The sequence below is a fragment of the Lepisosteus oculatus genome, chromosome 17 (genome assembly GCF_040954835.1).
Source record: "Lepisosteus oculatus isolate fLepOcu1 chromosome 17, fLepOcu1.hap2, whole genome shotgun sequence".
Lineage (NCBI taxonomy): Eukaryota > Metazoa > Chordata > Actinopteri > Semionotiformes > Lepisosteidae > Lepisosteus > Lepisosteus oculatus.
The window spans coordinates 6921601-6948560 of NC_090712.1; the positions used below are offsets into that span (position 1 = coordinate 6921601).

At 39.7% G+C, this 26960-nt stretch overlaps 1 protein-coding gene across 2 annotated transcripts; it reads right to left on the bottom strand.

Moving 5' to 3' along the window:
• Nucleotides 1-3487: 3487 nt before the first annotated feature.
• Nucleotides 3488-26804, bottom strand: spast (spastin). 2 transcript variants are annotated; one of them, XM_015362892.2, is made up of 17 exons: nucleotides 26321-26804; nucleotides 18418-18501; nucleotides 17828-17911; nucleotides 15648-15743; nucleotides 12607-12791; nucleotides 12097-12236; nucleotides 11311-11404; nucleotides 10951-11025; nucleotides 9940-10011; nucleotides 9764-9839; nucleotides 9502-9593; nucleotides 9226-9305; nucleotides 8515-8557; nucleotides 8209-8288; nucleotides 6295-6365; nucleotides 5909-5949; nucleotides 3488-5587 (listed from the first exon to the last, which is right to left on the bottom strand). In XM_015362892.2, exons 1-17 carry the CDS (start codon nucleotides 26670-26672, stop codon nucleotides 5462-5464), a joined length of 1791 nt encoding a protein of 596 aa, XP_015218378.1. In that variant the 5' UTR covers nucleotides 26673-26804; the 3' UTR covers nucleotides 3488-5461. The 2 variants fall into 2 exon arrangements, with proteins under 2 accessions (XP_015218378.1, XP_015218379.1); XM_015362893.2 differs by lacking the exon at nucleotides 15648-15743.
• Nucleotides 26805-26960: the final 156 nt, after the last annotated feature.

Here is a 26960-nt window from a genome sequence, read left to right on the forward strand (position 1 = left end):
GTGCAAATTAAGCACACATTACTGAAGAAAAAGAAGAACAACATTCCAGCGATTAATGAAATGTTATACCGCCCTCCAGACAGTACAGTCGTTATTGTAAAATTATTAGTTATGGCAATAGATGGAACAATTTTTATCTCCTAAAATGAAAGGAAATGAACAGACTATGATAAATGTTATCAGTATGGCCTAATAGACAAACCACTCTTAGTCCACAGCACATGCTGACACCAAGCTAATCTGTAATTTCAGGGAAATTGTCTATATTCAATTTTACGAGGACGACTCAAGTCCCCTCTATACTCTTCTCCGAATATGCCATTGGCTTCACCTGCTGGCTTTCATTCCAGCCAGCTCTCATAAACACAACGGAAATCATAATTGACTTAATAATTTGATGAATGCGAACTAGTAGTCTTCAGCTTTTAAACATGTTAGATGTTACCCTTTAAATACTGGATTCACGTAAAGTAAAATAAAATTCCAGACTTTCAAGCAGGAACACGCAAGTTTTTCAGTGAAGCAACATGTTTAATTCAATTAAGTTTCAATTGGGTAATTAAGCTCACCAGGCATGTGGTCCACCTTTAGCAGCAGGTGAAGATGTGACTGAAAGTTTGAAGATTTCTCTGCTCCCTCCTGCCAAATGGGTGTGATAACTTTCCAGACGGATTTCAAATAATAGGAGCGCCACATGAAAATGCACATTCAATCTGTAAAATTCTGAAACTGACTTTGGGTACAGACATCTATACCCTCACTCAGCTGCAGAACCGGGAGGGTAAAAGAAAATCATCAAGAAGGCTTTTTTGAAAATCTCGCATAATCCCTACATGTTTTTGTCCAGTAACCTTTGTCCACAGTTTTCTAGAGCAGAAGATTTGATTCTTAGGATAAATTTATTTTAATTTTGAACACAGATGATATCTCGATGTCCATATTTAAGGGAGTTTTAAACGTGCCAACATGCCAGGAACAGTGATTCTTTGTAGATTAATATTATTAGCAGAAGTCTTTTGCATTCCTGTAGTACATTTTGTTATAAGCAGTGTGTAACACTATGAGACAGGCTCTAGCCTAAACATTTGCTCCCCTATCCTTGACGTAGACGCAATAATCTAAAATTTATGAAAATATTTTTCTGAACATGGCCGGATACTTATTTTTCAATTTCCTAACTAGGCCTTCCAAAATGTACTTTGTACTTCCCAAAGACTGCGGCGTTGTTCTTGTTGTTCAGTTTACCGAGCAGTCTGGCGAGGCTGTCACTGCAGTTGGCAGCAAAGGTTCCTGACAATTATAAGTGAGGTTGAGCAATAATGTGTAGTCATTAACCCCCCACCCACATGGCAAGCAGTTGTTTTCCTGGAGCTCCTTCACTCCTTATCTCAGCTATGGTTTCGCAGCAGATAATGGCTCTTGCCCTTCAATCAAGCTATGAGATGCATCTTCCATTCTCTTCCTGTCCTCGTAATTAGGCCACACTCTCCCCCTGGCAGGATGTCCAGCTCCTAACAGATTTAAACTCCAAACCTGGAGTAGATGAGAACCGTCACTCTGAGCTTCAGAACTTCAGAACAAAGATGTTAAGAAAATGGTTTGTCTTGAAGCAGAGTACATTCATTGACATGGACTGTACATCATAGACTGTTTTATGTTAGATGTAAACTAAGGTATTGTTTCAGCTGACACTACAGCAGCACATGCTGCTTCATAGTTCACTCCCATGGTGTCAGGAGATGCATAAATCAAGGGTAAACTAATTATCAGCTACATATGAAGAATTTGGAATGTTGCACTACACCTTTTTCTTTCCTTCTTCCATTTTCTTACCATCTTCCGTTTTGACGTAGCTTTTACAATGAGCCTCACTTTTTTCAAGTCAATGAAAGTCTGGTAATCGGCTTAAAAGTATAAGATTTAACAGAGCTTACCACCAATTAATATGTAAACAGTGTACACCAACTTGTGTCCGTGGAGGTAAAAAAAACAAAAACAAACTGGCACATTCTTGCAGAAAATGTTTTGCTTTTTAAAGAACGAAACTGGGTTTAGTTTGCCGGTTTTAGTTACCTGATAGGCAATTAAACTGCGCAAGGAAAAACAAAAATGAAGGGGGATTACAAAGGCCATTTCTTCCTCCGTCAGCTTACGTTCCATTGGAGGTACGCTTTTAAAATGAGAATTTTCCATGCCGTTGAAGCAACAGCAGAGAAACTTCAATTTCTTTCTTTTTTTAAAGGGAAAGCTGAGTGTGGAAGACGCCCCAAAACTGTCTACCAATACCAAGCTGTTCTGGAAACAAACCTAAAACTATTTACACACTCAAAGAACATGGTTTCATCAGTGTTTTACAGGCATGAAAACCACAGGAAGGAACAAACTAGTATTTTTTTTTTCCAGATGGAGAAGAACAGATGTGAACTCAGGCTACAACATTTTGGTGTTTGTTCAACGGCTCATCAACTAATCTGAGAGATGACGTCGATAAAAAATACGAAATATAAAAGGAATGGTTCTATATTAAAAAATTGCTTGACAGAAAAAAAGTGGAATGTCTCAAACGCCATGCTAAAACCACACTGACAAACAGTAAAACGCATCCCTTAGGCCAAGTAGCCTAACTCCAATTATTTGGCTTGAACCTGGGCGGACATCAGGGCACACGAGAGGTGTCATCTGTCAACAAGTATTAGGATTTTCATTCCTACAGGGATTACTGAATCACGACCTTTGCTAAACAACATGTGTCCACACATCTAAGGTTAAAGACAGGGCACATTTGGACCTTATTTAGTAAGCTCTGGCATGCAGGGCCTGCGACGGAGAAATGCCTCTCAGTTCTCCCTATTTTGTAGACCACGGTTTCTGATCTGTAGGGTGATAGATTTAATTACAGTGATGTTGTTTCAGGGAGTAGTCACACGTGCAATTTGAAATGTCTGGGTCCCAGAAAGACGAACACAGCAAGCACTGACTTATTATACTGACTGGTTTCCGTTTCCATTCTTCACAAAATTAAAATGAAAGAGAAGATAGGAAAGAAGACTGAATAGCACTCAGTAAAACACCTATAGCATACACACACAACAGTGTTTTAAATGTCCATTTGACAATCCACTGGCAAATGCATCTTTCTTGATAGCCGGGTACTAAAAGCCTGAACTAATTCGAACAAAGCGAACAGAGCTCTTCCAAGTTTCATAAATCACAAAACATTTTACATGGACCATTACAGCTGAAAAGGGTTAAGTGCTGGTTTAAAGAGTCTCTTGGATCCAAAACTTTAATTTTAACAATGGTAGTGAAATATCTCCAAAGTCAAGATAGACAGTGAGTTCTAAAAACAGTTTCATTACACACTTATTCTTCAAAGACTTTATGGAAGCTGAAAAGCTTTAAACAAGAATTTACACAGCACAGTGAACACAAGTCCGTAGAGCTTGCTACACAAACTATGTGCTAAAAAACTGACAGATTACGAATGTAAATTCCAGCATAAACAAATTTATTAGAATAACACAGAAAGGTCATCCAAAGCTTCAAGTTTCAATGTACAAAGTTTTGGGAACACTTTTTTCACTAGAAGAATTCATCCCTATAAGTAAACAATAAGTAGGTAGAAACTGTGCACAGATATTGAATGAAACAAGGTACACATTAGTGGCTTTGCCATTTGAACTCAACCTGCTATAGGAGAGACCAAATTATTAGTGGTATAGCCATCTAAACCCAAAACAACTAAAGACAAAACTAATATTTACAATAGTCAGTTTTGTACTCGTTAACATGTATGGCTCTGAGATTTAATTATTGCCTGTAGGATTCCGAAAAAAAAAAAACCTTTGTTGTTGCTGCACACAGTTTAGTTTAGTTCCTTACAAAGTCCAATTTCCGCACAGCTCCAGGACATTCTTAGATAAGCAAGCCTGCACCACAGCTCAAGATATCTGAAAATGAAGACAGCCACTGGGAGAAACTCCTCCAGCCCTTGAAATCCTTTTTATTTGTTATTTCGAAACAGGTATTTGTACAATAACTGAAAAAAAACAAATGCATTTGTTAATACAGACCAGCTGCTTAATATTACGAAACAAAAAAAGCCATTTTTAATGAACTATAAAAACGCTCCATGTTTCTAACATTTACACATACACAACCTACCACCCCCAGCATCTATTCATTTCATTATCTCTAAATGTTAACAGACCATCTCTGGGAACTAGCAAAGCAGCATTACAAATATTCTACCAAAAAACACTGGTCTCCAGTGTCCTGAAGGATCTGAGCTGTATGGTGAGTGACTGGCAATGGTCAACAGCTGAGAATGCAGAATGACAATAATCAGAAAACCACAGCTCAGCAGTTACAATTCAGATGTGCCTGACTGGCTGATCAGCTCATTTTGATTTTTTTTTACACAGAGGCTCATCAGGACTGTCTTCTGATGGCCAATATAACTGGTGTGTGTGGACCTGAGGCCTACAGGTAAATCCATTAACCAGCTGCCATAGCTTAAACATAACAGCCTATAGTTACAATGCAAACCAGCTTTAATGCTGCAGTACCAATCCTACACTTCTCACACAGACTGAAACTCACCAGTGACTGTAGGAGACAAGGATCTCTCAAAACCCTGCCCACACACCATATTCAGACAATTCAATGCAGCTCCTCTTTACATATAAGAGTAAAAGTATACAAATCACACAAAAGGCTGAAGTATACAAACTGCAACAACAAAAAAAACCCTGTTGCAGATAGAGAGGCCATAATTTGCATCAATTGTTAAAACGTACAAAAGCCCTGATTTAATATTTTAAAAATGTGTTAGGTTTAATATTGACAGGCTCGGTATCTGTCTGCCCCAGAAACAATACCAAAAGCTTTGCTTGGCACAGTATACTAATGTGTCTCAGAGATAAGGCAGAATTTCCCTTTAAAATTTCTAATGATTAATAAAGGAAATAGGATTAAGGACAATCAAAACATTAAACTATTTTTTTCCAAATTAAGGCACAGGTCTTTCTACGGTCATGCAGTTTCTATGTTCTATTTTAAAAGGAGGAATTTTTCAGCTGAACTATGTACAATTTCTGCTGCAGGTGTGACTCATGTTTTGCATTTTATAAAATATGAGCCTTCTGGACAAAAGCCATTCATTGGATCCTGTGTAAAAGCACATGCTATCACACAATGAAATTTGATAAAACTCCACCCTATTTCACCATCAAAGAAAAAGGGCAGATTTATATGTACATTACTGACTCAAGTGCACCTGTTCAAAAAAAGGTTTGAAATTTCAATGCACAGCTGTTTTTCTGCAAGAAAATCCCTCTTAATGTACCACTTGTTCGCGCTGGATCCGCTTCCCACACCTCGAGCAAAATGAGGAAGGCGTTCTTTTCCCTATAGGCATTTCAGTTTGTTGTACCCCTCAAGAACACAAGGGGGCGCTGTCTCACACAGCTGTTGTGTCTCCATATTCCTTATTCCAACGGACATACAAGTCCAGTGTCTGTGGACTGACGCTGCGCTTAATTTTCTTCAGGGATTCCACAAAATCCGCAAAGGTAATGTTGCGCATCTACACGAGGCAAAAAAAAAAGCAAAACAAAAAATATTTAAATTGATATAAAAAAATACTTTCAGAAATACATTCAAAGAAGGTTTATCTACAATACCCTATATTATGCAATTTTTACCAATGTATTCACCCTGAGTAATGGCATCTGCATATATTATACAGTTCTTTTTCCACGTGTTCTACAACAATATCGAGTCTTGCATTTCAAACAGACCAAAGCCTTAGTTTAAATCTTTAACATGCAGCAGGACAGGACAACAACAATCACCCACTCTCCACCCCAGAGGCAAATTCTGGTATAGTTTAAACAGCATACCGTACCTCATTAGCAGACATGTTTTTCACTTGTTCTGGTCTTAACTCTGTTAAAATAAAAGCAGCATGGCTAATTAGAAACAAAATTGCCAATTATAGCAGAATTATCTTACAATGAATAACTATTAAGCCTGTGAAGAAATTTCTGGGGAGAACTTAAATTGGCAGAGAAGTTGCGATCGGATCATGTCATGAGTACAAGAATGACTGATTTCAAAAGGAAGCAGAGGCATAAAAATGTCACTGTGAAATTGTATACTGAATACTATATATATATATCGTTATACAAATCCTTGAAACATTTAGAAGTGCTTTCAGTTGTTTATTTTCACAATAGAAAGTAATCAGCACAGAAAAATGTATTATAAAAAGACCATCTTCCTCCTGCTTACCTCTGATGGGCCCTAGAGCAGCATCTTTAGCTAATGCTGTCAGGTCACTCCCAGAATATCCACCTGTCATTCTAATAAGGAGGAAAGGATACAAAGGAAAGCTCACATGAAGGGAAGTGCTGCATATTTGTTTTTAAGTACAACTCCATCTACATGAAAACCACAACAAAGGCTTAACGAATTCAAAAAACAAACAAGAATTACCTAAAATGTTCACGATCCCACTGTGCTTTACTTAATTAAATGTTCACCTACTAAGAGCGAGTTCCTGCTCCATGTACCCAAATACAGTATCACAGTTCTTCTGGTTCCAAAGAAAATGGCCTTACTGTAGCTATCTTTGTGTTGGTTGGAATGGAACTGGATTTTCACAAGTGCGTGATTTTCTGATCATACTCCCTACAAAAAAGTTGCCTGCAAGCCTAGATGATGTTTTATGTCAGCGCTTTCCAAAACAGATCTGACTATAAGCTTCAACAGCCCCAGGGCTGTTGCCTATGGCACGCAGAATGATGAAATGTTCTGCATCAGAAAAGGCAGCATTTTTTTCAAATGTTTTTTTTATTAGATAGCATGGTGACATGGTGGAATGCTGTGCTTCACCCTGCAACTCACAACTGGCAGCCCACTGGAGCTCAGCAGTGTGAGCCTGCTCAGTACCTGGATGGGAGACCTCTTGGGAAAAACTAAGGTTGCTGATAGACGAGGTATTACTGGGGCCCTTAGGGGACGCTCACCCTGCAGTCTGTGTGGGGCCTAATGCCCCAGTATAGTGACGGGGACACTATACTGTAAAAAGGCACTGACCTTCGAATGAGACGTAAAACCAAGGTCCTGACTCTCTCTGGTCATTAAAAATCCTAGGGTGTTTCTCAAAAAGAGTAGGAGTGTTACCCCAGGGTCCTGGTCAAATTTCTCATTGGCCTTTACCAATCATGGCCTTCTAATAATCCCCATCTATGAAGTGGCTTCATTACTCTGTTCTCCTCCCCACAGAGTGTGGTGAGCGTACTGGTCCACTATAGCTGCTGATGCATCATCCAGGTGGGAGCTACACATTGATGGTGGTGGAGGGGAGTCCCTAAAACCTGTAAAGCACTTTGAGTGGAGTCTCTAGAACAGAGCTATGTAAGTGTAAGGAATTATTTATTACTATTATAGGTCTTGGGTCCTGGTTTCAATACCGGATCGAAGCACCACTGTATGATGCATCAGAAATTTTCTTTATGTTCAGCCTGTTAGTACGAGTATAGGCTCTGGTTTCTTTCCACCTCCAGGATGAATGGGTTAACTGGCAACTCTACAGTCATTGTGTGTGCATGATGTACAATCTAGTGAGATATTGGGACTAATTCTGGGGTTCTGTGACCCCCTAACTCTTACACACGTTTTTCTTGTAATTGTATTTATAAGATTAACACGACGTTCACAACAGCCCATAAGATGTATAAAGCTGAGAAAATGTGCTTTTCCCTGCCTCGCTGATCTAAAATAGAACATGCAAAGTGAAGACAGCAAACAGTTTCCCACACATCTTTGTTCCAAGGCATGACAGAGAATGACAGATGTATGACTTTTTGATCAGAGAAATAAAAAAACAGCATACCACACAGATATTTATCAGTTCAGATGAAATTGAATACCAATTAAAATACACTCAAGTGTAAGTGTAATCAAGTGTATATACAGTTGGATTTAATGTTGGATCATTTTGATCAATAAATGAATGAAAAAGTATATCCTTTTGTGTGTTATTTGTTTTATTGGGTTCTCTTATCTATTTGTATGACTTAGATGAAGATCTGATCACACTGTAGGTCAACTTTATGTAGAAAGTCAGAAAATTCTAAAAGGTTCACAAACTTTCCTCACTGGAGGAACATAAAAAAATATTTTATGAAAGTGTGAGCTTACTTGGCCAGTTGCACCAGTTCTTTTTGGCTTAATGGGTTTCCATGTTTTCCCAAAAGGTTTTTTAGCAGCTTTAATCGTGTCTGCAAGGAAGAATTAAATAAAAATAAAAATGCATGTCCAACAGAATCGCAGAACTTTTCCTGAAGAGACAGCGGGATTTTTTCCAAGGTATATAAATCATTTGAATTTTGTTAATGTCTGATAAACACAAAACTAGCTAATAATACAAAAAAGAAGCACAAGATGAAGTAGAACGAATGTGCAAACAGATATAAAACCAAGCATGTGTATCAAGAGCCAACATACCTCTTCAGTTGGTAAAGCCACATATATCCTTTTGGAAAATCTCCTGTTTAAACAATAGCATACATCAATTCAAAATACCGTTAAAGGTCTTCTCTTAAATGTAGGAAATTATAAAATGCATTTTATGTTTTAAATGTTTTAATTTCCATTTTATGCAAATAATGAGGCTTTTGTCAGAGAGATCTAATGTGTCTGAAAGAGGCATGCTTTGGAGTGAAGCTCTACTTAATGATTTTGTGGTACTGTCTGTCAATGCCATCACAAAACAGATCAGCAACATGCTGAGCAAATGACTGTACGTGCACCTGAACCAGTCTTCTGATGCCAGCCTGAATGCAATTTTAATAAAGAACTTTGTAGATAAATTATCTATCTCCCATAAATATGACTGTTTGGTAAAAGACTATCAGGAAAAAATATACTGGAGAATGTTTAATTCAGCAAGGAACAGGAATGGAGAAATATGTTGAAACCAAACTGCTAAACTGACTTGTGAAAGCGATTGTTGTTTTTTAGGTTTAAGACTGAAGTCCAACAGTGCCCTCTACAGCCAACTGCCTAACAAAGTTAACAGTGTCTGACTCACATTTTCTCTTCACAGACAGGAAACAACAAAGGAAATTACATAGTTACAATTAATATAATATATATAATACATAGTTACAATTTATTAGAGAAGGAACAGGATTTTTACTGCAAGAGATACTGTACCTGAGCACGGCTTCATCCAGCTCCTGAGGTCTGTTCGTAGCTCCCATTACCAGGACCCTGTCATCACCACCAGACTGAACCTGCAAACACCACCCCAGCAATGAAGATAACCACGTCCAGTGAGGTTTCATGAGGTCTTCAGAATAAGGCAATATCAATCAGTACGTCACTGAGTGTACAATCAACACTGCACAACTGGTACAACAGATGTTAGACACTTGTCCTGTCTTGGTCATATTTCACTTAGCCAATAATAAGTATTGTATATCTTCTCACCCCATCAAATTCTATCAAAAATTCCGTTTTTAATCGTCGACTGGCATCATGTTCACCTTCTCTTCTTTCACATAGAAGGCTGTCAATTTCATCTGTGGCATAAAAAGAACAGCGAAAAACGTGACTGATAGTATCCACTCCGACTGCGATACTTCACTGTGTGTGCAAAAACTAATTTAATTGTTAACAGAACTTCTCACAAATATTTAAGCACATGGGTATCATAATCTGACATATGAAACACACTGGAGACGGGGCTTACCAATGAAAATAATAGAGGGCTGGAGCTCTCTAGCAACAGCAAAAAGTGCCCTCACAAGTTTCTCTCCTTCTCCCACCTGTGGAAGATAAAATCCTTATAAATACAACTGTACTTTCTCAACGGATCCTTATAACTCCGCATAACAAATAAAATACATGTCGTTTCAAATTACTCACATATTTTGAAGTCAAGCTTGCAGCACTTATGTTAAAAAACGTTGCATTGGATTCCATGGCTACAGCTTTGGCCTTTGCATAAAAAAAAAAGAAATGCAGAAAAGTTAACAAAGACAAAGCAGATCGAGGTGATGAAATGCAATAGGTTTCTATGTACTGAAACTCTGCCCGTCAGTTGTCTCTGCTAAAGTTGCAGCTTAAGGGAAGTGGGTCACAAGAAACAGTATTGTCTATTCAGTGTGTTCCCTCTGCAAAGCAGACTGACTCTCTGCGGCAGCTTTAATTACCAGGTCAAACATCATGCAAACATTCTGTGCCACAGAAAATCCCCATCTTTTTCACCATATAGAATACTGGATTAACTTCACGCTGCAGGCAGATCTGGACCTCCTAAAGTTACAAAACACTGATTTTATAAAACCAGTCAGATGTCAGATGAAAAGTGCATTTCAAATACTGAATTAATTTGTATTTGGCGTGCCAAAATGGAAGCCAATAAGGAAGTCTTAATATTACTATACTAGGTCTATATGTAATTTTGTAATTATGTAATTTTAGTTAATGCAAAATGGCCCATGCACAGATTCCTTGAAGTCTCCAGACCACACCAAAACATGTAAAGGTAACACAAAGCCCTTATACTACAGCACAAACAGGCGCAATCGAGCATACACATGGCTCATTCACTTCACATCCTATTTCATGATACTCGACTTTGCAGCTCCTGATCCTTGTTGATGAAGTTTAAAAATGCTTCAGGGTTAGATTATTGACAGCCTTACAGTGTCATTAATAACCGTTATGAAGTACAACTATCATAATAATGCATTTAATATATAGGTGCATCCCACAAAAGAGGTATCAGTTAGACTTCCCAAAATCTCACAAAACACAATGGTTTTTAAAGCCAGTTATATAGTGATATATACATAGTGATGTGGCACAGGTGCACAGAATCAGGAGTGCAAAATGGAAAAATGAAAATCTCACTGCATTTTACTCCGTACCCACCAGCATGGTTTTGCCGTTGCCTGGGGGTCCAAAAAGCAGCAAGCCACGAGCTGGGGCTCTGAGGCCGGTGAACAGCTGAAAGGAAAAAGAAAATTCCACATGAAAACCAGATCAATTTCCCACCCTCCCAATTTAAAGCAAGGCAAGGCAGTACACAAAAGCCTGCATTTAACCTGCAACTCTATTAAAAAACCAGCTGGAAAAGCATTCATGATTCATCTACAAGTGTCTTTGTGTGCAAGAAGTTAATATTGTTTCTGTCCTAACAGGAGGAAATGTTCATGGGCTGTCCACGTTACAGCCGGGTATTCACAGGAGTAGTCTGGGTGCCATGTGTGGGAATCCTGTCTCGGAACTCACTTCTGGTCGGAGAGCGGGAAGGATGACGATTTCCTGGAGAGCCTGCTTGGCAAGATCCTGCCCAGCGACGTCGTTGAACCGCACAGGCGTGCCACTACAACAGACCCCGACATGAGGTTGATGTTAAGCAGCGCTCTTCAAGACGTGCATTAGAACGATTCGGTAAATGCATGTAAGGCATCTGCCATTCTCACACCCCTGTGTACCTGTGGACCAGGGATCTTACACACGTTTACCAGTCCAGAGAAACTTCATCAATTATCAACTACTACACGGTTTTCATTTTGTTGACCATTACTCCAATAGGCGAGTCTGGAACTGCATTTTGCCTTTTCTAAATGTAGACAATTATCTAAACTATCTTTGTTAATTTAGGGGTCACTGTGCTGCCGAGAGAGCCCTGGCTGACTAAGCCTACTTCACCCTCGGCAGTTCTCAACCAATCATGCACAGCTGCTTGCAGAACCCCAGGCCCATTATCATCCTGGCCCATGCATGAGATCATAGAGCTCCACTTGTGCTCAGGTAGGTACCTTTACCACCTGGTCACTCAGAATGCCCCCCTATGATATTATTACACTAGTTAAAATGTGGCACTGCAGTAGGCAAAAGCAGCACCAACCACATCGGAAGAAAAAAAAAAATCAAAAGGAGTATCCTTTTCCATCCCTTCAAGCAGCTAAAAAGAATCTGAAAAATATTTGATCTTTCATTAAAAATAACGATGAGAGAAAAAGTCCCAAGTCCTTCAAAGCCAAGCCACTGCCACATGGGGTCCACTCCCACCTGTCCACGATTTCGTTCAGAATGAGGTTTGCAAGCTTGCTGTCCACGTTCTTGAAGTTCTTCAAGTCCTTCTTTTTGCGAGGAGTCGCTGTAGGTGTTGGAGGTTTGTTGTTTGGTCTGTTAGTGGTTTTCGCTGGACCCTTGAGAAAATCAGAGGTTTGATTAAGTCGGCAAAATACATTAATTGTATCTTTTAATCCTGTAATTTAATGCACCACTACTTACTGATTGAGATATCAAAAATAAAGAACTGATCTGTGGTTAAAGTGATAATGTTGTGGCATAACAAAAAGTACTCTAAAACTTTAAGATGATTCCCACCCCACTCACAACTAGAGATTTCCTGAACATAACACTACTCTTGTCACCGATTAAAACACAAGCAGGCTACCCAGAGTCAATGCAAAGTCCCTTCAAATACAACGTCCTCTTTTCCCAGAACTCTACCCCAGAAAAGCTTGTAGGTTATACTTGTAACCGCTGCAGCACACAGAGTAAGCATGCATATACCTTAGTGCTAGTGGAGGCCTGTGCAGCTGGCCTGCCTGTACTGGCGGAGGAAGGCCCACTGTAGCTGGGAGATCGCTGGTGTCCAGGGAGGCCTGTTGAAGTGCTTTTTGGTACATGCTTTGATCGGGGCAGGGAGTGACTTGAATGAGTTAAGGGATCCTTCTTTTTGGGAACTGCTCCACTCTCTGTGAAGTGCAAGGGAAAGATTACTCCCTTCTGTCCCACAGTTGCAATCATTTCATTTAGAAAAGCACAGGAGTCGAACGGATTCACAGGAAATACAGTACTAAAATCTGATCCAACAAATGCATTTTATTACCTAAATTGCCTTAGTGTGAATCTGATGTGCTCTTTTGCCTTACAGTATGTCACGATAGTTTTGCAAACTTCAGCCCATATAAGAAAACAAAAGAGCACTACATAATGCCAAGCTACCTTTAATCATAATCTGAATTAACATATTTTGACATCTGACTTAATGAGAAACAACATTAGGTTTGTTTTTATTGTGACTGTTGTCTGGAAGATGAATAACCAAAGCTTCATGCAGTGAAAGAGAAAGGACAGAGAACAAGACAAATCAATCTCTGGGAACAGAGTGTTGATTATGATATCTTTGTGTAAATGATAAATGAAATACAGAAGACAGTATTTTATGACACCCAATAACTCATTCAAAAAACATGTACATATAATTTCTGTCACAATCATTTTTCATAAAACAAAAAAAAGCTCCATTACAGGGACATTCTTTACCTTTCAAATTTCAAAATGGACAAACAGAATAAGACTATTCTTATTTATTAGAGATATTTTTTTTCAGTTGTACTGCTCTTATCTGCTGAAAGGCCACTCAGTTCACCCTCTATCTTGACTAATCATCCTCGGCCTCTGCTCCAAGAGCTGCACACCCTATAACTCATTTTAACAGACACCACCTCAAACATGATAACTCTGTTTTTCACAAAGCACATGCAGAAGTCAGCAATTACTTCAGAAATGTATGTTTTCTGTAGGCACAGCTGAAAGAAGGATGAAATGTGAATTCTGAAAAGCAGAAGACATGTGGTAATAAAGACAGCATGAAATATAATGTAGGTTAGATGAATGAGAAGGATGTGCTTTTGACTGATATCAATTTATTTAAATAATAATATAATCAATAAAAATATGCAAAGACAGTTACTAAATTTAAAAAGAGAAAGGATTTTACAATACGGAGCAAAAAAAGGAAAAAACAAAAGCAATGATCTTCACATTAAAGTGAAATTCCTTATGTCTATATGATTTTTAAATATTTCTCATTTTAATATTTTATAAGATTCAAAGAAATATGTAAATGTGTTGAAAGCAAACAGGTCCACGATATTATCTCAATGAATCTCTGTCATAGAAAATTAAGATTTCTTAATTTTAGACAACTGCTTTAGACAACTGAGTCCTGAGATACAGGTCAACCTCCTGTATTAAAAGAATAAGAAATAAAATTTGTCATAAAGCATTTCATTTCTCAAAATATACTGACTGCTCTTCATCTGCATTTTCAATGTTCCATTAGTCTGGCAGAACAACAGAGTGGAGCCAGCAAAAAACCCTAAAGAATATTCAGCTAAATCTCTAGTCACTCCTCAAGATGCATGATGAATACAGACAGATGGAAATAAAACCTGAATGTACAGTATAGTGCGACACAGAAATGTTACTCTCCCAGCTTTATTCTAGTCACGGCAAATTGCTTCATGAAAGGAAATCCAGCGGCCTGCACTTACAGTACATTCAATGTTCCACACATAAGATTGAAGGCTATTATGGACGTTAGATCGATTCTCATTTTAAACTGTGAGAAAAAAATAAATAAAATTCAGAATTTTATCAGTTTTTAAACCACTTAATTGTATGGCATGCATTTCAGAACTCTTCTGGGGGAAGCTTAGAATGGTAGCTATTTCATAAACCTTTACAGGAGATATCATAATGGACAATTCTGAGTGACTGACCTCATTAACTTTAATGAAAGCTGGAGTATAAAGTTCTTTTTAAAAATAGTTATTAAACAAATCTGTCTCATTTCCTTCATTCTATTCCAGTTTTATTCTGGAGGCATCAGCATTTCGTCTTGAAATGATTACAACAGAAACTCACCCCATGAGACAGACTAATTTTTCCATCGACATTATTTTTCTAATAAAGCTTTCACAATAAATAATGGTATTTAATTAGTATGAGTCATCGTTCTTTAAAATAGTTTGTGACTAGTGAGGAATAGGAACAATCTTCAGAGTGAATAAGGTCTAATTTAAAATATCGTGTTATTGCTTCCCAGCTCTCAATTACAAACCACATGGTTACTGTATATCCCAAACAATACAGTTGGGTAACCTATATTCTCTTAATTCAACTCTACTGCCATAAACATGACAGATGTAATATTCAGAATATTTAGTTTTCATGGTATTTTTTTGTTCTTCCTCAGAAACCAATAATCACATAAATGATCTTGGAATCCTGCTCTGGAGAAGAACCCATGAATAACAGGCCACAAGCTTATGCTGCATGGTCACAGGACATGAAAACCTGCATCACTGAAAGGCAATGCAATGATCCATAAAAGTAATAGTTTTCCTATGTTATAGGTCAACAGGAAAACAATGAGGTGTGATAGGATATACTGCCAGGGATTTTTCAGCCTTAACACACAGATACTTTAACTTTCAAAAGCGATAGCTGGGGGCTATATGGACAAATGTAATATTGCTTAGTGTGTAACAAACATCAATTCTTAAAATTTTATTCTAAGACCCTACTGGATCAGAGTATACGATTTCTACTAGTATATTCTGATCCAGTTCTGTGTAGATCATTCCAACCCATTAGAATTCTACTGGCAGTTGCAATCCTTAGGTTGCATTTAGCATTAAATTTGGACTCATACACTAACTGTGACACAACCTTGGCTTGTTGTTTATGGACTCTGGTTTGGAACTTGTAGCAAGCAGCCACACGGAAGCAGTCTCTTCCTTAATCAGACATCCTGCACCCACCTGGCAGGAGGTGTCCGTTATGGCAAGACTTGTTTGTACTTTCCTTATAGATGTCTCTCAGAGGTGTAGAAACGTTTGAACACGTTCGCAGCTTTTCTACACAAACAGAAAACAAAAGGACACGTACAAAATAACACAAAAAAAGTACAAAACATAAAAATAGCATGTTAAGGAAAAAGGAAAGAAATGAGCACTTCTGCTCAACACTGTACAGGGTGAGCGCAGCAGAATGGTATGAAATCATGCAGTGAGAGTGTTAAATTTGGCGTCGTAACATTCCCCCCATCACAGCCCCAGGGTTTCCTGCAGGCTTAAACCAGGTGATCTCCTGCAAATGACAGGTTAGCCCCCCATAGCTTAGCCAGATTATTATACTAGCTAACGAAATAACTAGCTATTTATTGAGCTAGATTTTTATTGTAACTAAGTAACATTATCCTCAATGAGGCAAAAAGTATTTTTTTCACTTTGAAAATTAAGTGGCCTCCACTCCCTGCATTATTCCTTAGAAATCATGAAACCCCACAGTATTTGACCCGATGACTGAGCTGCAAGGAAACCCTGGGCTTTTTCCTATGTCATTTCCAAACACGGATCCCAAGGGTCCAAAACCCTAATGTGTGAGATTTTCTGTCGAAATTTACGATTTCATACTATTTGAATTGATGGTTTCGTTTGGCCGTGTACAAAAAAACCCACTGATTAACTAATTGAATCGCGAAACTCGACAACAATTTAAAAATCTTACATTCATTACTTCAATTACACAACCTGGACCTGATGCAGACGCATGAGATCCTTGTCCCAATGTGTGAGACTTGAGAGCTATGCGATTATGTACCATCACGGCTACTGGCTGGCAAATGACTTTGCAGTGCATTACTACGAAACAGTATTTCAGGACGGATTCTTGTCTGCTTTTTGTTGGCTTTCATGCATTTGTTTGGCCAGGCAACCTGCCCAGCTTGTACACAACTGCGGGAAACCATGAAACACTATCATATTATTTGAGCAACTACTTGTTTGTCTGTGGACTTACACTCAAGTTCACGGCGAGGGCAAGAAATGCCTCTGGAAAACCATCTAGTTTAGTTCTTATGGGCGAAGCAGCCCAGAATGAAGAAACTGTATCTTCCGAAATTAATTTTAAAATATTTAACCCGTGCTAAAATGCTAATTGAGCTCAAATGAGGCAGCCAAATTACCAGCATTTACCCCACTTTGTGATATCAGGTGCTGTACAGCAGGTATAAAATGCAGACTCTTTCTCAAAAATGAAAAACGATTTAAAACCAAAAACACGCTTCTCCCAGGCCTACTGTATTAATTGTTTAAAAAAGGAAATGAAACGTATTGGCTGAAATACACATTTTTATTTTGCTTATAATTAGAGGCGCTGGTGTTACGCAAACACCCATGTTTTATTTCTGCGAACACTGAAGAGGGGCAGTTTTGTAAATGTTAGACTAGTGTCCATGTTTGTTTTATTCGCAGAACTCAGGGGATATGGCGAGAGGCCTTCTGTATCACGGCATGACGATCTGCATTCACTCACGATGCCAAAGCTGAAGAACAGAGAATCATCTCCATTCTTCTCTCAGTGCAGTGAGACAAACAAGTGCTGTTCTAACCAGAAAACACCCATGGGGAGCATGCACAAACTGCACAGCTGGCTACCATCGACCAAAGTGCATTTCAAAATGTATTTCAATGTAGTGCGGATTTTCAGACTAATATTTTGAACATAGCTTTGTTCGTCATATTTTTTTTTTTAATTTTAAGGTAAAAATTTAAAGATTTAAGAATTTCTTTAAGTCTCTATGTTTGCAATTAAGAAATATTAAAAGTCACTGAATTATTAACATTGTATTACCTTCTTTGCCTTAAGGGTGCATGTGGTTTGTTTAGTATTCCATTACTTTACCCATTACTTCTTAATAACAGTTCTGCCAATAAATCATGTGTTCCAAACCATTAATCTTTGGATTTTTGTTTCAATCCAAAGCTGAAAACATCAAATCTTTGGAAAAAATGGAAACATTTTCTAGTAAATCCCCTGTTACGTTTTGGATTGTGTTTGCTTCAAAAGGGTAAGAACAAACTAGCACAAAGAAAAACATGAGATCAATTTACACCATTGATAACGGAACAATCAGTTTTTCCTTTTACCAACTGCTCACCTAAGAGTTTTAGACGATCCTTGGCCATTATTAAGTTGGTGGTCATCTTGGCTTGTAGTCGTTTTGCACGCTCATAATGCTCTCCTGCATGGGTGGGAAATGCATGTTAAACAAATATATCACTAAGAAATTCAATATCATGCTAAAAGAAAGCTGCCTTTTTTTTTAAGAAAAAGGAAATTACAGCTGAAAAAAAAATCAAAATAAATCAAAAAGAGACCTAACAACATTTATGAAATCATCTGCATCTACTGTACATTAATCATAAAAAATGTAACAATCTAAAAGATTTTTTTCTATACTGGAATGTGGATGCCTTACAGGATGAGTTAGAACAAACTAAAGGAACATGAGGCCCAACTAGCCCGTCAAGTAGCAGTTCATTGTAGGTCCAAAAATCTCATTCAGTTGTTCTTGAAAGAAGCCAGGGTCTTGGCTTTAACAAAACTGGCTGGGTAGCTTGTTCCACATTTCCACAAACCTTTATAAACACTAGCAGGCTACGGAATTAACATAAGATCCCAAACTGCCTCAAGAAAAAAGGTTTCAAACTATGACAACGCAGATAAACCATAAATAATAAATGTTACCTTCTCCGGTAATTGGTAAAGCAATCCCCTTCTCAAGCTCCGCAATTCCTTTCTTGTACCACTGCACAGCTTGCTCTTTATGGCCTGGAAAACCCAAAACTAGATTTCACATCTCTGTTTACCCATCTTTCAAAAATCACAGAAAAGGTTAACAGAAAGGTTAAACTTCATTGACCAACAGATTCAGCAATCACACTCTCTCTTCACTCGTCTGCCACTTTTCCTTCTGTTCTTTAAAGAGAACAAATTATACTTTGTACTCAGCGATTGCGCCCGAGCTAATACAATTGTCTTGCTTTCATACTTTATCATTAATACATCCATCCATCTTCTAAACGCTTCATCCAATTCAGGTTTACAGGGGAGCCAGAGCCTCTCTTGGCAAGCAAACACGCACAAGGCAGGTTACACCCTGGATGGGACACCAGTCCAGCAGAGGGCACACATACACAGACTCACACTCCAAGTTTCCCAGAAGCCTATTAACCTACCTGCATCCCCCCATTTTAAATTACAGGACAGGCGCTCATCTGTCCCGTTTGTCTCAACTGGTAAAGATGCTTGTTTTGTTAGTATAGGGACTACAAGTTCAAATCTGCACTACACTTAATGAGCTATTAACCAGAACAGAACAACCAAAAACTTTGGGGGCACTTCTCAGCTTGCAGTGCTGTCTCTCAAGGAATTTATCCATTTCCAGCCCAGAGCCCTGGATCATTTGAGTTATTTCCTTGGTGGGAATTTGAAATTCCTAAATCCATCACACAGCCTGCAATAAGATTGCTGATTGCTGATAATACGGCTGGAAAAAAAAGGTAAATGCTGAAAAGTAGAAAGCAGCAGGTTTTATTGGAATTCTTCACACCTAGAAAGGGCTCAACAGCCGAAATGCTGGATTTTGTCTTTCTACTTGTCAGCATGGAAATAACCTTTACTTGTTCCTTTGAGGCCAACATGCACTGATACAGCTCCCCACATGAACCAATGCCGTAAAATGCATGTTAAGGACTTTGTGAAGATGCCTGCAGTACACAAAGCCATGTCTGTGAAATCCACATTCTTCACCAGAGTCATGAGACCGTGCCTTCAGCTCTCCTAGTGTTACGCCTGCTGTTCTACAAGTATTTTGGTTTCTCATACTTCAGGCTATCATGTGTTCAGAAATATGATTAATTTTCTTCATTACATTACTGCAGACAGCACAGAGGCTCTCACTGAAGGTCTGAATAAACACTTGCACTGCATTCGGACAGAGTCACATAACACAAAATGGGCAAAGGCCATATCTATAATACACAATACAACACACTGCCGAGCCAATGGATTTTTTTGTTTCATAATTGTGTACCAGTACCTATTACAATACTGGAATACTATTCATGCATAATCCAAACTGTATGAAAATGAGATGACTCTATATTCTACCTTATACGTATTAGTGCAACATTCTATTTATTATGCTGATTTTATTGATGTGATTGACAGGTTACAGTTACTTCTTCTGTTGCACAAACATTTTCTGTACCAATTCATCCAGCTGGACTTTGCTGAACAATGTGGGGGAAAAGTACAGTACCATGCGTTACATTGTAAGGTAACGCAGCCCTATAAACGCCCATGGCTGGCCCCCGAGGAGTCCTGCGCCCTAAACACTATGTCACTCGCGAAACCCGCACCCTAACACAGCCAGCGCGGCTAGCCTCCGGGGCAGAGCTGGGGGGGGTCGCAGATCGGCTGTCACAAGACAGGCAGGCTGGGCCAAGCCTGCACTCCGAACTTGTCCAGCCATCTGCCAGGCGCTCACGCGGAACTGCGCTTCATCAATTACTTTCTGTCAAGACACGAAGACACGTCTGGGCTTCGGAATAATCATTTTACCAAGTATGAGAGAGCCCTAACAGCCATTCCATAATCCAGGGCTCTGAAATGCAGGAGAATATCTGTATTCCCTGGGGAAGGAAGAGCCCATGACACAGAACAAAACAAAAGACAAGGATGCAAAAATGAATCAGATCCTTTGTTCTGTAATGTCACGGTCAAAGCTCCCAGGATAAAGCTATGGGTGTAAGGGAGAGCAAATAAGGAAACGTCTAAACTCAGTACCATGTAAAAGTGGCTTTCTAAACCATAAATGACTATACATACAATATATAAAAATAATAAGAAGTTAAAATAATCTTTGAGGGCCAATCCTCATAAAGGCTCTTCTTCCTCAATAGTATCTTAAACCAGCTAAAAAAGACTAAATAGTAGATTTCAGGATTTTTTATTTAAATCCAAATTGTACAAACTTGGTTGATAAACTGTATCAGCTGAAAACTATTTAACTCTCAACAATTCATAAGACATTAAATAGAAGCCAAGCATACAGAACATTTTTTTAAAGCAGCAGCAGCCACCCTGGGGCACATACAGTAAGACAGGATGGGGAATAGCTGAATGCTGAAATTCAAATGAAGTTAGAGCAATTTCTAATGGGTAACAGGGGCTGCTCAAACCCCCAAAGACAGTGTAAGTGGAGAGAGAGCATGTGTGCAGGCACACAGAATATGGTTTGAGTCATTATCCCTACATTACTCATACATCAGTAATCTAGGGCCCACAGGGGCATCAGGATGAAGAGAGGTTATTTGGCTCCTCTTATACTTTAAAGAAGGCCTGTTGGTAGCTTCTCGAAAATGGTATCGCTGATTCAGCAGGTAATTTCAGACACAGATACAAAGAAAATATTGTGGACAATGTGCTCGTTCCTGTTTCTTAAGACAATGCAAATATATTGCTTCACCTTCACATGATGATAGAGGTGACAAGTGTTGTGTGGTTGGAAGATAGCCAAGTCAATCATGCTAGTATACTTATGATATTGATATGTGGTTTAATGCAGATTTCATTGCCAAGACAGTACAGAATGCTTTTTGGCTTCACTGAAACATTTTCAGTGCCAAACTGATTGCATCTGTCTTAAAGCAAGGAACTACTACAGATGAACTGGAGCTCTTGTCAACATTCTCCAAAGAGCAGGGACGAAGCAAATAACAAAAGCACAGATAGGTATTTTTGACATCAATTAGAGGAACAGGATGATAGATTAACCATATAAACAAGGACATAATAGTTTCCTTAGGTGGCACCATTTTAATCACTTAATGCACTTCTGTGCCAGACAGGATTAACTGAACATGAATATGTATGTGGCTTTTGATAGTTTTTCTGCTGTTCACTGTCACTCAGTTGGAAAAGCTTCTATAAGTGAACTGATTAAATATAACTTCATTTTCTAAAGAGCTTGATTAAAAAAAACTTGCATCCCTCCCCAGACAACAATGTTAAGTGGGAGAGGACATTATATTAAAAAAAATAAAATTACTGTTTAACTTTTGATTACAGCAACAAAGATGATGTACTACAATAAAAAAAACAGGAAAACAGCCTCAAGAGAAATTGTTGTGGAAAACTAATGTGCCATCTGCTAATTAGGTCAAAAATTAACATGGATATTTCAAAATCCCCCCCAAGGGATACAGTGGAAAAACAATACAAAGATTACTAACACAGAATTTTCAGATCAGGTCTTCCTACAGCTATATACCACCCTCTCCACTTTAGGCTCAAATGAAGACGGGGGCTATTGTAGACCAGCCATTAAGACACCTACTAACAAGGAGACAAAGCCCCTGCTATTTTTTTTAATGGGATTGTTTTATTGCAATCGCTTTACAAATGCTTAATAAACCCTGTCATCCATGAATTGTACATAAATGTGTGTTCCAAGTATTGCCAGGAGAAAATGGCACCAGGAATGTACAGCCGCAATTAATAATAATTCCTTGTATTTTAATTATGCTTTTCCTCTCAAAGAATTACAAAAGAGTAGGACCGATTTTATTTACCGGTGATGTGTAGTATCCAACAGGATGATGAATTTGGGGTGGACAGATTGTTGAAATGCAAAGTGGAATTCAGCCAGGACATCAGGATTAATACCCCAAGATTTTCGATCTATGTCTTGGAATTGGAAATAAACTAAGGTCCTGACTATCTGGCCAACATCTTACATAAAAGGTGGCACCTTCTATAACACAATGTGCTATAATGAGCACCCTCTGTAGGTCTACTGGCACCGTGAACAACAGCAAACTGGTTTTCCATAGACGTCTCCCATTCCATTACTGACCAGGACCAACCTCAATAAGACCCTGAGATCTGACCAAATCAGATTAAAACGTTATAAAGCTGATGGTCTTCAATTTAGAACATATATTCTGTTTAAGTTCTAAAAAAAAAAATCAAAATCACCTTTTTGCAAATAAGTACTTTATATAGGCACCGTTTTGAAATCTGACATCATGTAGCAGCAGCGTTCAATCTCAATAACAGATGAACCCAATTTAAGTTTCTGTTGAATTAGTAAGATAAAAGTGGTATTACGTAAATGAACCCATCTCAAAAATATTGAAATCTCTTTAATCAACAGCTTAGAGACCCAGTGCTACTGTCCCAAACTGCCTGTGTGCCTACTTATCGAATGCATATACAATACTGCCAGCCTGCAGGGGATTATCGATAGATGACGTTGGTTATCAACAGCAGCTGAGATGGCCCCTGCTGCCTCTCTCTGGGAGATGTACTCCATGCTTGGCTGCTCTTCACAGTCATCAGAGTTGCCAAATTATCACCCATATTCAGGGCAGGTCATTAAATTATCAGTATTAAGTTGATGAATTACACGTGTCAATTACACGTGCTGTCGACCTTCAGCTTCCTGACTGCTAAAGCTATGCGTGTTCCCTTCGCGATTTTCACAGTGAAGACTCATGGAATACTACTGTACGTCTCTTTCAGCTCCGTCTCCGGCCGTGTGGGAGGTGAGTCGGAATCATGTCCCGAGACAGAAGCAGGATGTGCGATCCTGATATTGGCTATTAGCAGTCACACCCTATTATCTAAGCCAGCCACCGGAGCCGTAGATCCAGGAAATCACTTTCGTCACCAGACCCCGGAGGTCTGTACAGCATCCACTGGGACTTCTGTTCCCACTTTGTCGATTTCTGGAGACATCAATCAATGAAGCGGTGCTGGAGCACGACATGGGGCTCAAGATCCGGTCTTTACATCATGCCCAAACTTCTCAGATTCATTTGCCATGTAGCAGTCAAAGTAATGCAAAACCTACCTTAAGAAAATGTATACAAATATTTTAAAACGTATATAAAACACCTACATCTAACGTGAGCTGGATTTATTTTTATCTCACCTTTTACGAGCTTCTTTCTCAGGCAATGAGGCATATTATGGGTTTTCTAAATAAACCTCAAATACATCATAGTCTGAAAAAGTATTTTTTAAACATATACTAGCTTTGCGCATGACCTCTGATTCTCAGTAACTATTGTATGGTCTTCATGTAGTCATGAAAGGTACCATTACCTTGTCACTTGGAAACAAACTTTCCCCTTATAAACGTCAGACAAGACTACTACAAGTAAGAGCCACATGTGATGTAGGAAAAACTAAGACAAATCTCATACTCAGATCTGGGGAAAACCATAACAGGTCTGCTTGTATGTGCAAGTTCAAAGGCAGCACTTTACTGAAGTGCCATGAAGGAATACGATCAACAATTCAGGTTCATTATTTAAAGAATCAACAATTCAGAGGAGCACGCAGATTAAATATTTTTTAAACTTGAAGCATGAATCAATAATTATGACGTCAGCCATTCCAAAGGCTGTACGCAGTAAAACAACCCCGATATATCATTAGTTCACCTTTCACTTTTTTATACACAAGTATATGCAGCTCAAAAGCCACAGACTGGCTGTTGAATAAAAATGTGGTTTTGACTAGGCGCTTGAGAAGTTCATTTCAAAAGAAATGCCTTCTTGGATTAAGGCATCGGCTAAATAAACAAAATATGAAAATACATGCATGAAACTCCATTAACATCATTAGTCAGTAGGAGCTTATTAAGCCACGCGCCCCGAGCCCAGAGCCCCTCGGCCCCCTCACTCTGGGAGATGTGCACCACGCTCGGCTGCCCTTCACAGTCGTGACGCCCGTCAGACAGCTACATCTCACAACACATCGATTGTCTAATGAGGCTCTCTGCTGGCTCAATGGGAACTGCTGTGCTCTGCTTCACATAACAGATGATGTCGAGCAACCAGCTCAGGAGCTAGACCGCTTGGGTAAAACGCAGGAAGCCCAAGCGGGCTTCTATGAGCCCAACTCCTGTAACTCATCTTAAATACCAAGAATCAGCCACGAGATACAATTCCTTTTAATGCCGTAAAAGCTCCAACAAAATTACAGCGAAAGAAAAACAGTGTTGTAATGTAATTTCCCAGTAAAGATTACTGGAATGGCTCCAACTACTCAGTACGGAGGATGGACTGAGCGTCCCCGTTCGGTATTGATGGTGTGTGTCACAGGGAGGTCAGCCAGGTCCGCGCAGTACAAATGATCCCGAGTGAACAGCCGGGCAGTGCACGCATGTAGGAGATCTCAGGGCTCAACAAAGGCTAAAAGGGTCTTTTTTTAATCTCTAATAAGGAGGTGACAATGAAGCCCCATTATCGGTTGCAGTTCTTTAAGAGTTTAACGCTGCTACACCACTGAAAGCCATTAAAAATACACCAAACAAATAACAGCACCAGCAGCATGTTGCATTTTTAATACCTCTTAGCACAGATTAAGGCACAGCTGTTTTTTTTTTACAAATAGGTGTATGGAGGAGACAGAAATCCAGCAGATTTGGCCATTAATTATGCATGCAAGGGGAAGTGTCTAAGGAGAGCCACAGCTACATAATTCATCACAAGTGCATCACCAAAAAGTGCCCAGACATTCCCAAGCCTGATTAGAGTTGAGGATTATCTGCGCTCTTGACTGCAGATCACCTGCACTACTATCGCATGTGTCTGTGGACGGGTGATAATTCTAGCAGAAACCTCAAAACATACTGGATATTGCTCTGAGGGAATGCTCTGCCTAAGCATCTTCCTCAAGACATTTACTGTCCATCCTCATCGAGCCCCGCACTGAGCTAGACAAGAGGGCATCATCTCGGGTTACATGTGCTTCTGAGCATCATCTACACTCAGGATGGATTCAATTGCTTAAGCATCTGAGTGTCACTTACCAACACTGTGACCTCTCACAAGCAACATTATTAAACTGGCTTTGATAATTTATTACTGACACACCTTGTTGCATTTTGTTTTATTAGCCTACTGTCCCAAATCGTCATAAGGCAGACCTAACCCAGAGAAAGTGAAACTGACATGTTTTCTTTCTATAAATAAACCCACATTCTAGGCCCAACGGTGCAATTAACCGCTTTAAAACATAAACTAAACAGCCGGCCGTGATGATGGATTTTAATTACAATTTGGAATTTTAATTGCAAACTCGAGCAGGAGGTCCGGGGGGGTCGAACTGTTCTGGGGTCACAAAGTATGTTTCTTGCAAACTTCCTGGTTTTACAATGCATCACAGAACCGAGTTGAATGTCAACACTCATCTACAAGTCTCCCCTCCTTCTCAAAAGGTTTATTTTACTACCCCGGCAACGTCTGATTTTTTTTATTATTATTTTCACGGCGTGCGTCCCAGTGCTGCACCTGTTCCAAGACGCTGCCATGCCTTCAGTGCAGTCTAGAGCGGAACCAGGTCCCGGTACCGGAGATCAGCCGCAGACGAACAGGTTCAAGTCCAAAACAAAACCTTGGATTGCCAAAGTTTCGTCACTTAGATGTCATTAAATCTTAACCTGTTCTTTTTGGGGAACCAGCTGCTCTTACAGCGGTGCACAACAGAAGCATCGCTTACTATGACTGGTAACGGGACGATTGTGATTAATAATATGATGTTGCATCTCCCCACCTCCCGTCTCCCCGCTCACCTTTGTCATCCTCGTCGATCCTGAGGGCTATGGAGATGTACTCAAAGGCCTGCTTATGGTGGTTGCGCACCCGCTCGCCGTTGTCCTCGCAGTCTTTGCCCAGGTCGGCCGTCGCCGGCAGCTTGCTTTTGGCCGCCATGGCTCCGGACAGCCGCTCACACAGCCAGGCGAACAAGACGCCCAAGTGCAAGGCGAGGAATCGGAAGAGCGCAAACACCGCCAGCAGTGGGTAGGAGAAATAATACAGGTTCCGCTTATGCAGCGACACCTGATCGGGGGCGTCGCCTTCGGGTGTGGAGCTGGCGCAGGCAGAGCCTTTCTTCTTTTTGCCTCTTCCGCCCGGAGAACTCATTCACCTGGCGCGCCGTCGCCTCCATAACACACAGCCGGACTCGCGCGCACCCGCCACCCGCTGCCCCTTTGACAGCTCTCGCCCGAGGCCGCAGGAGCGCGAGCAGCGCGAGGGGCGTGGCCTAGCGTAGCGTACGGGGGGAGGGGGGGCGTGCGCATGCGCGTGTGGTCCGGAGGCAGGCAGGCCGTCGCGAGCCGCTGACGTACGGAAATCCGCGGCCGAGACTGCGCAGATCCTGCAGCGAGCCTGCGTGTAAAAGAAAACCTGAAATCTACATTACAGTTCAAG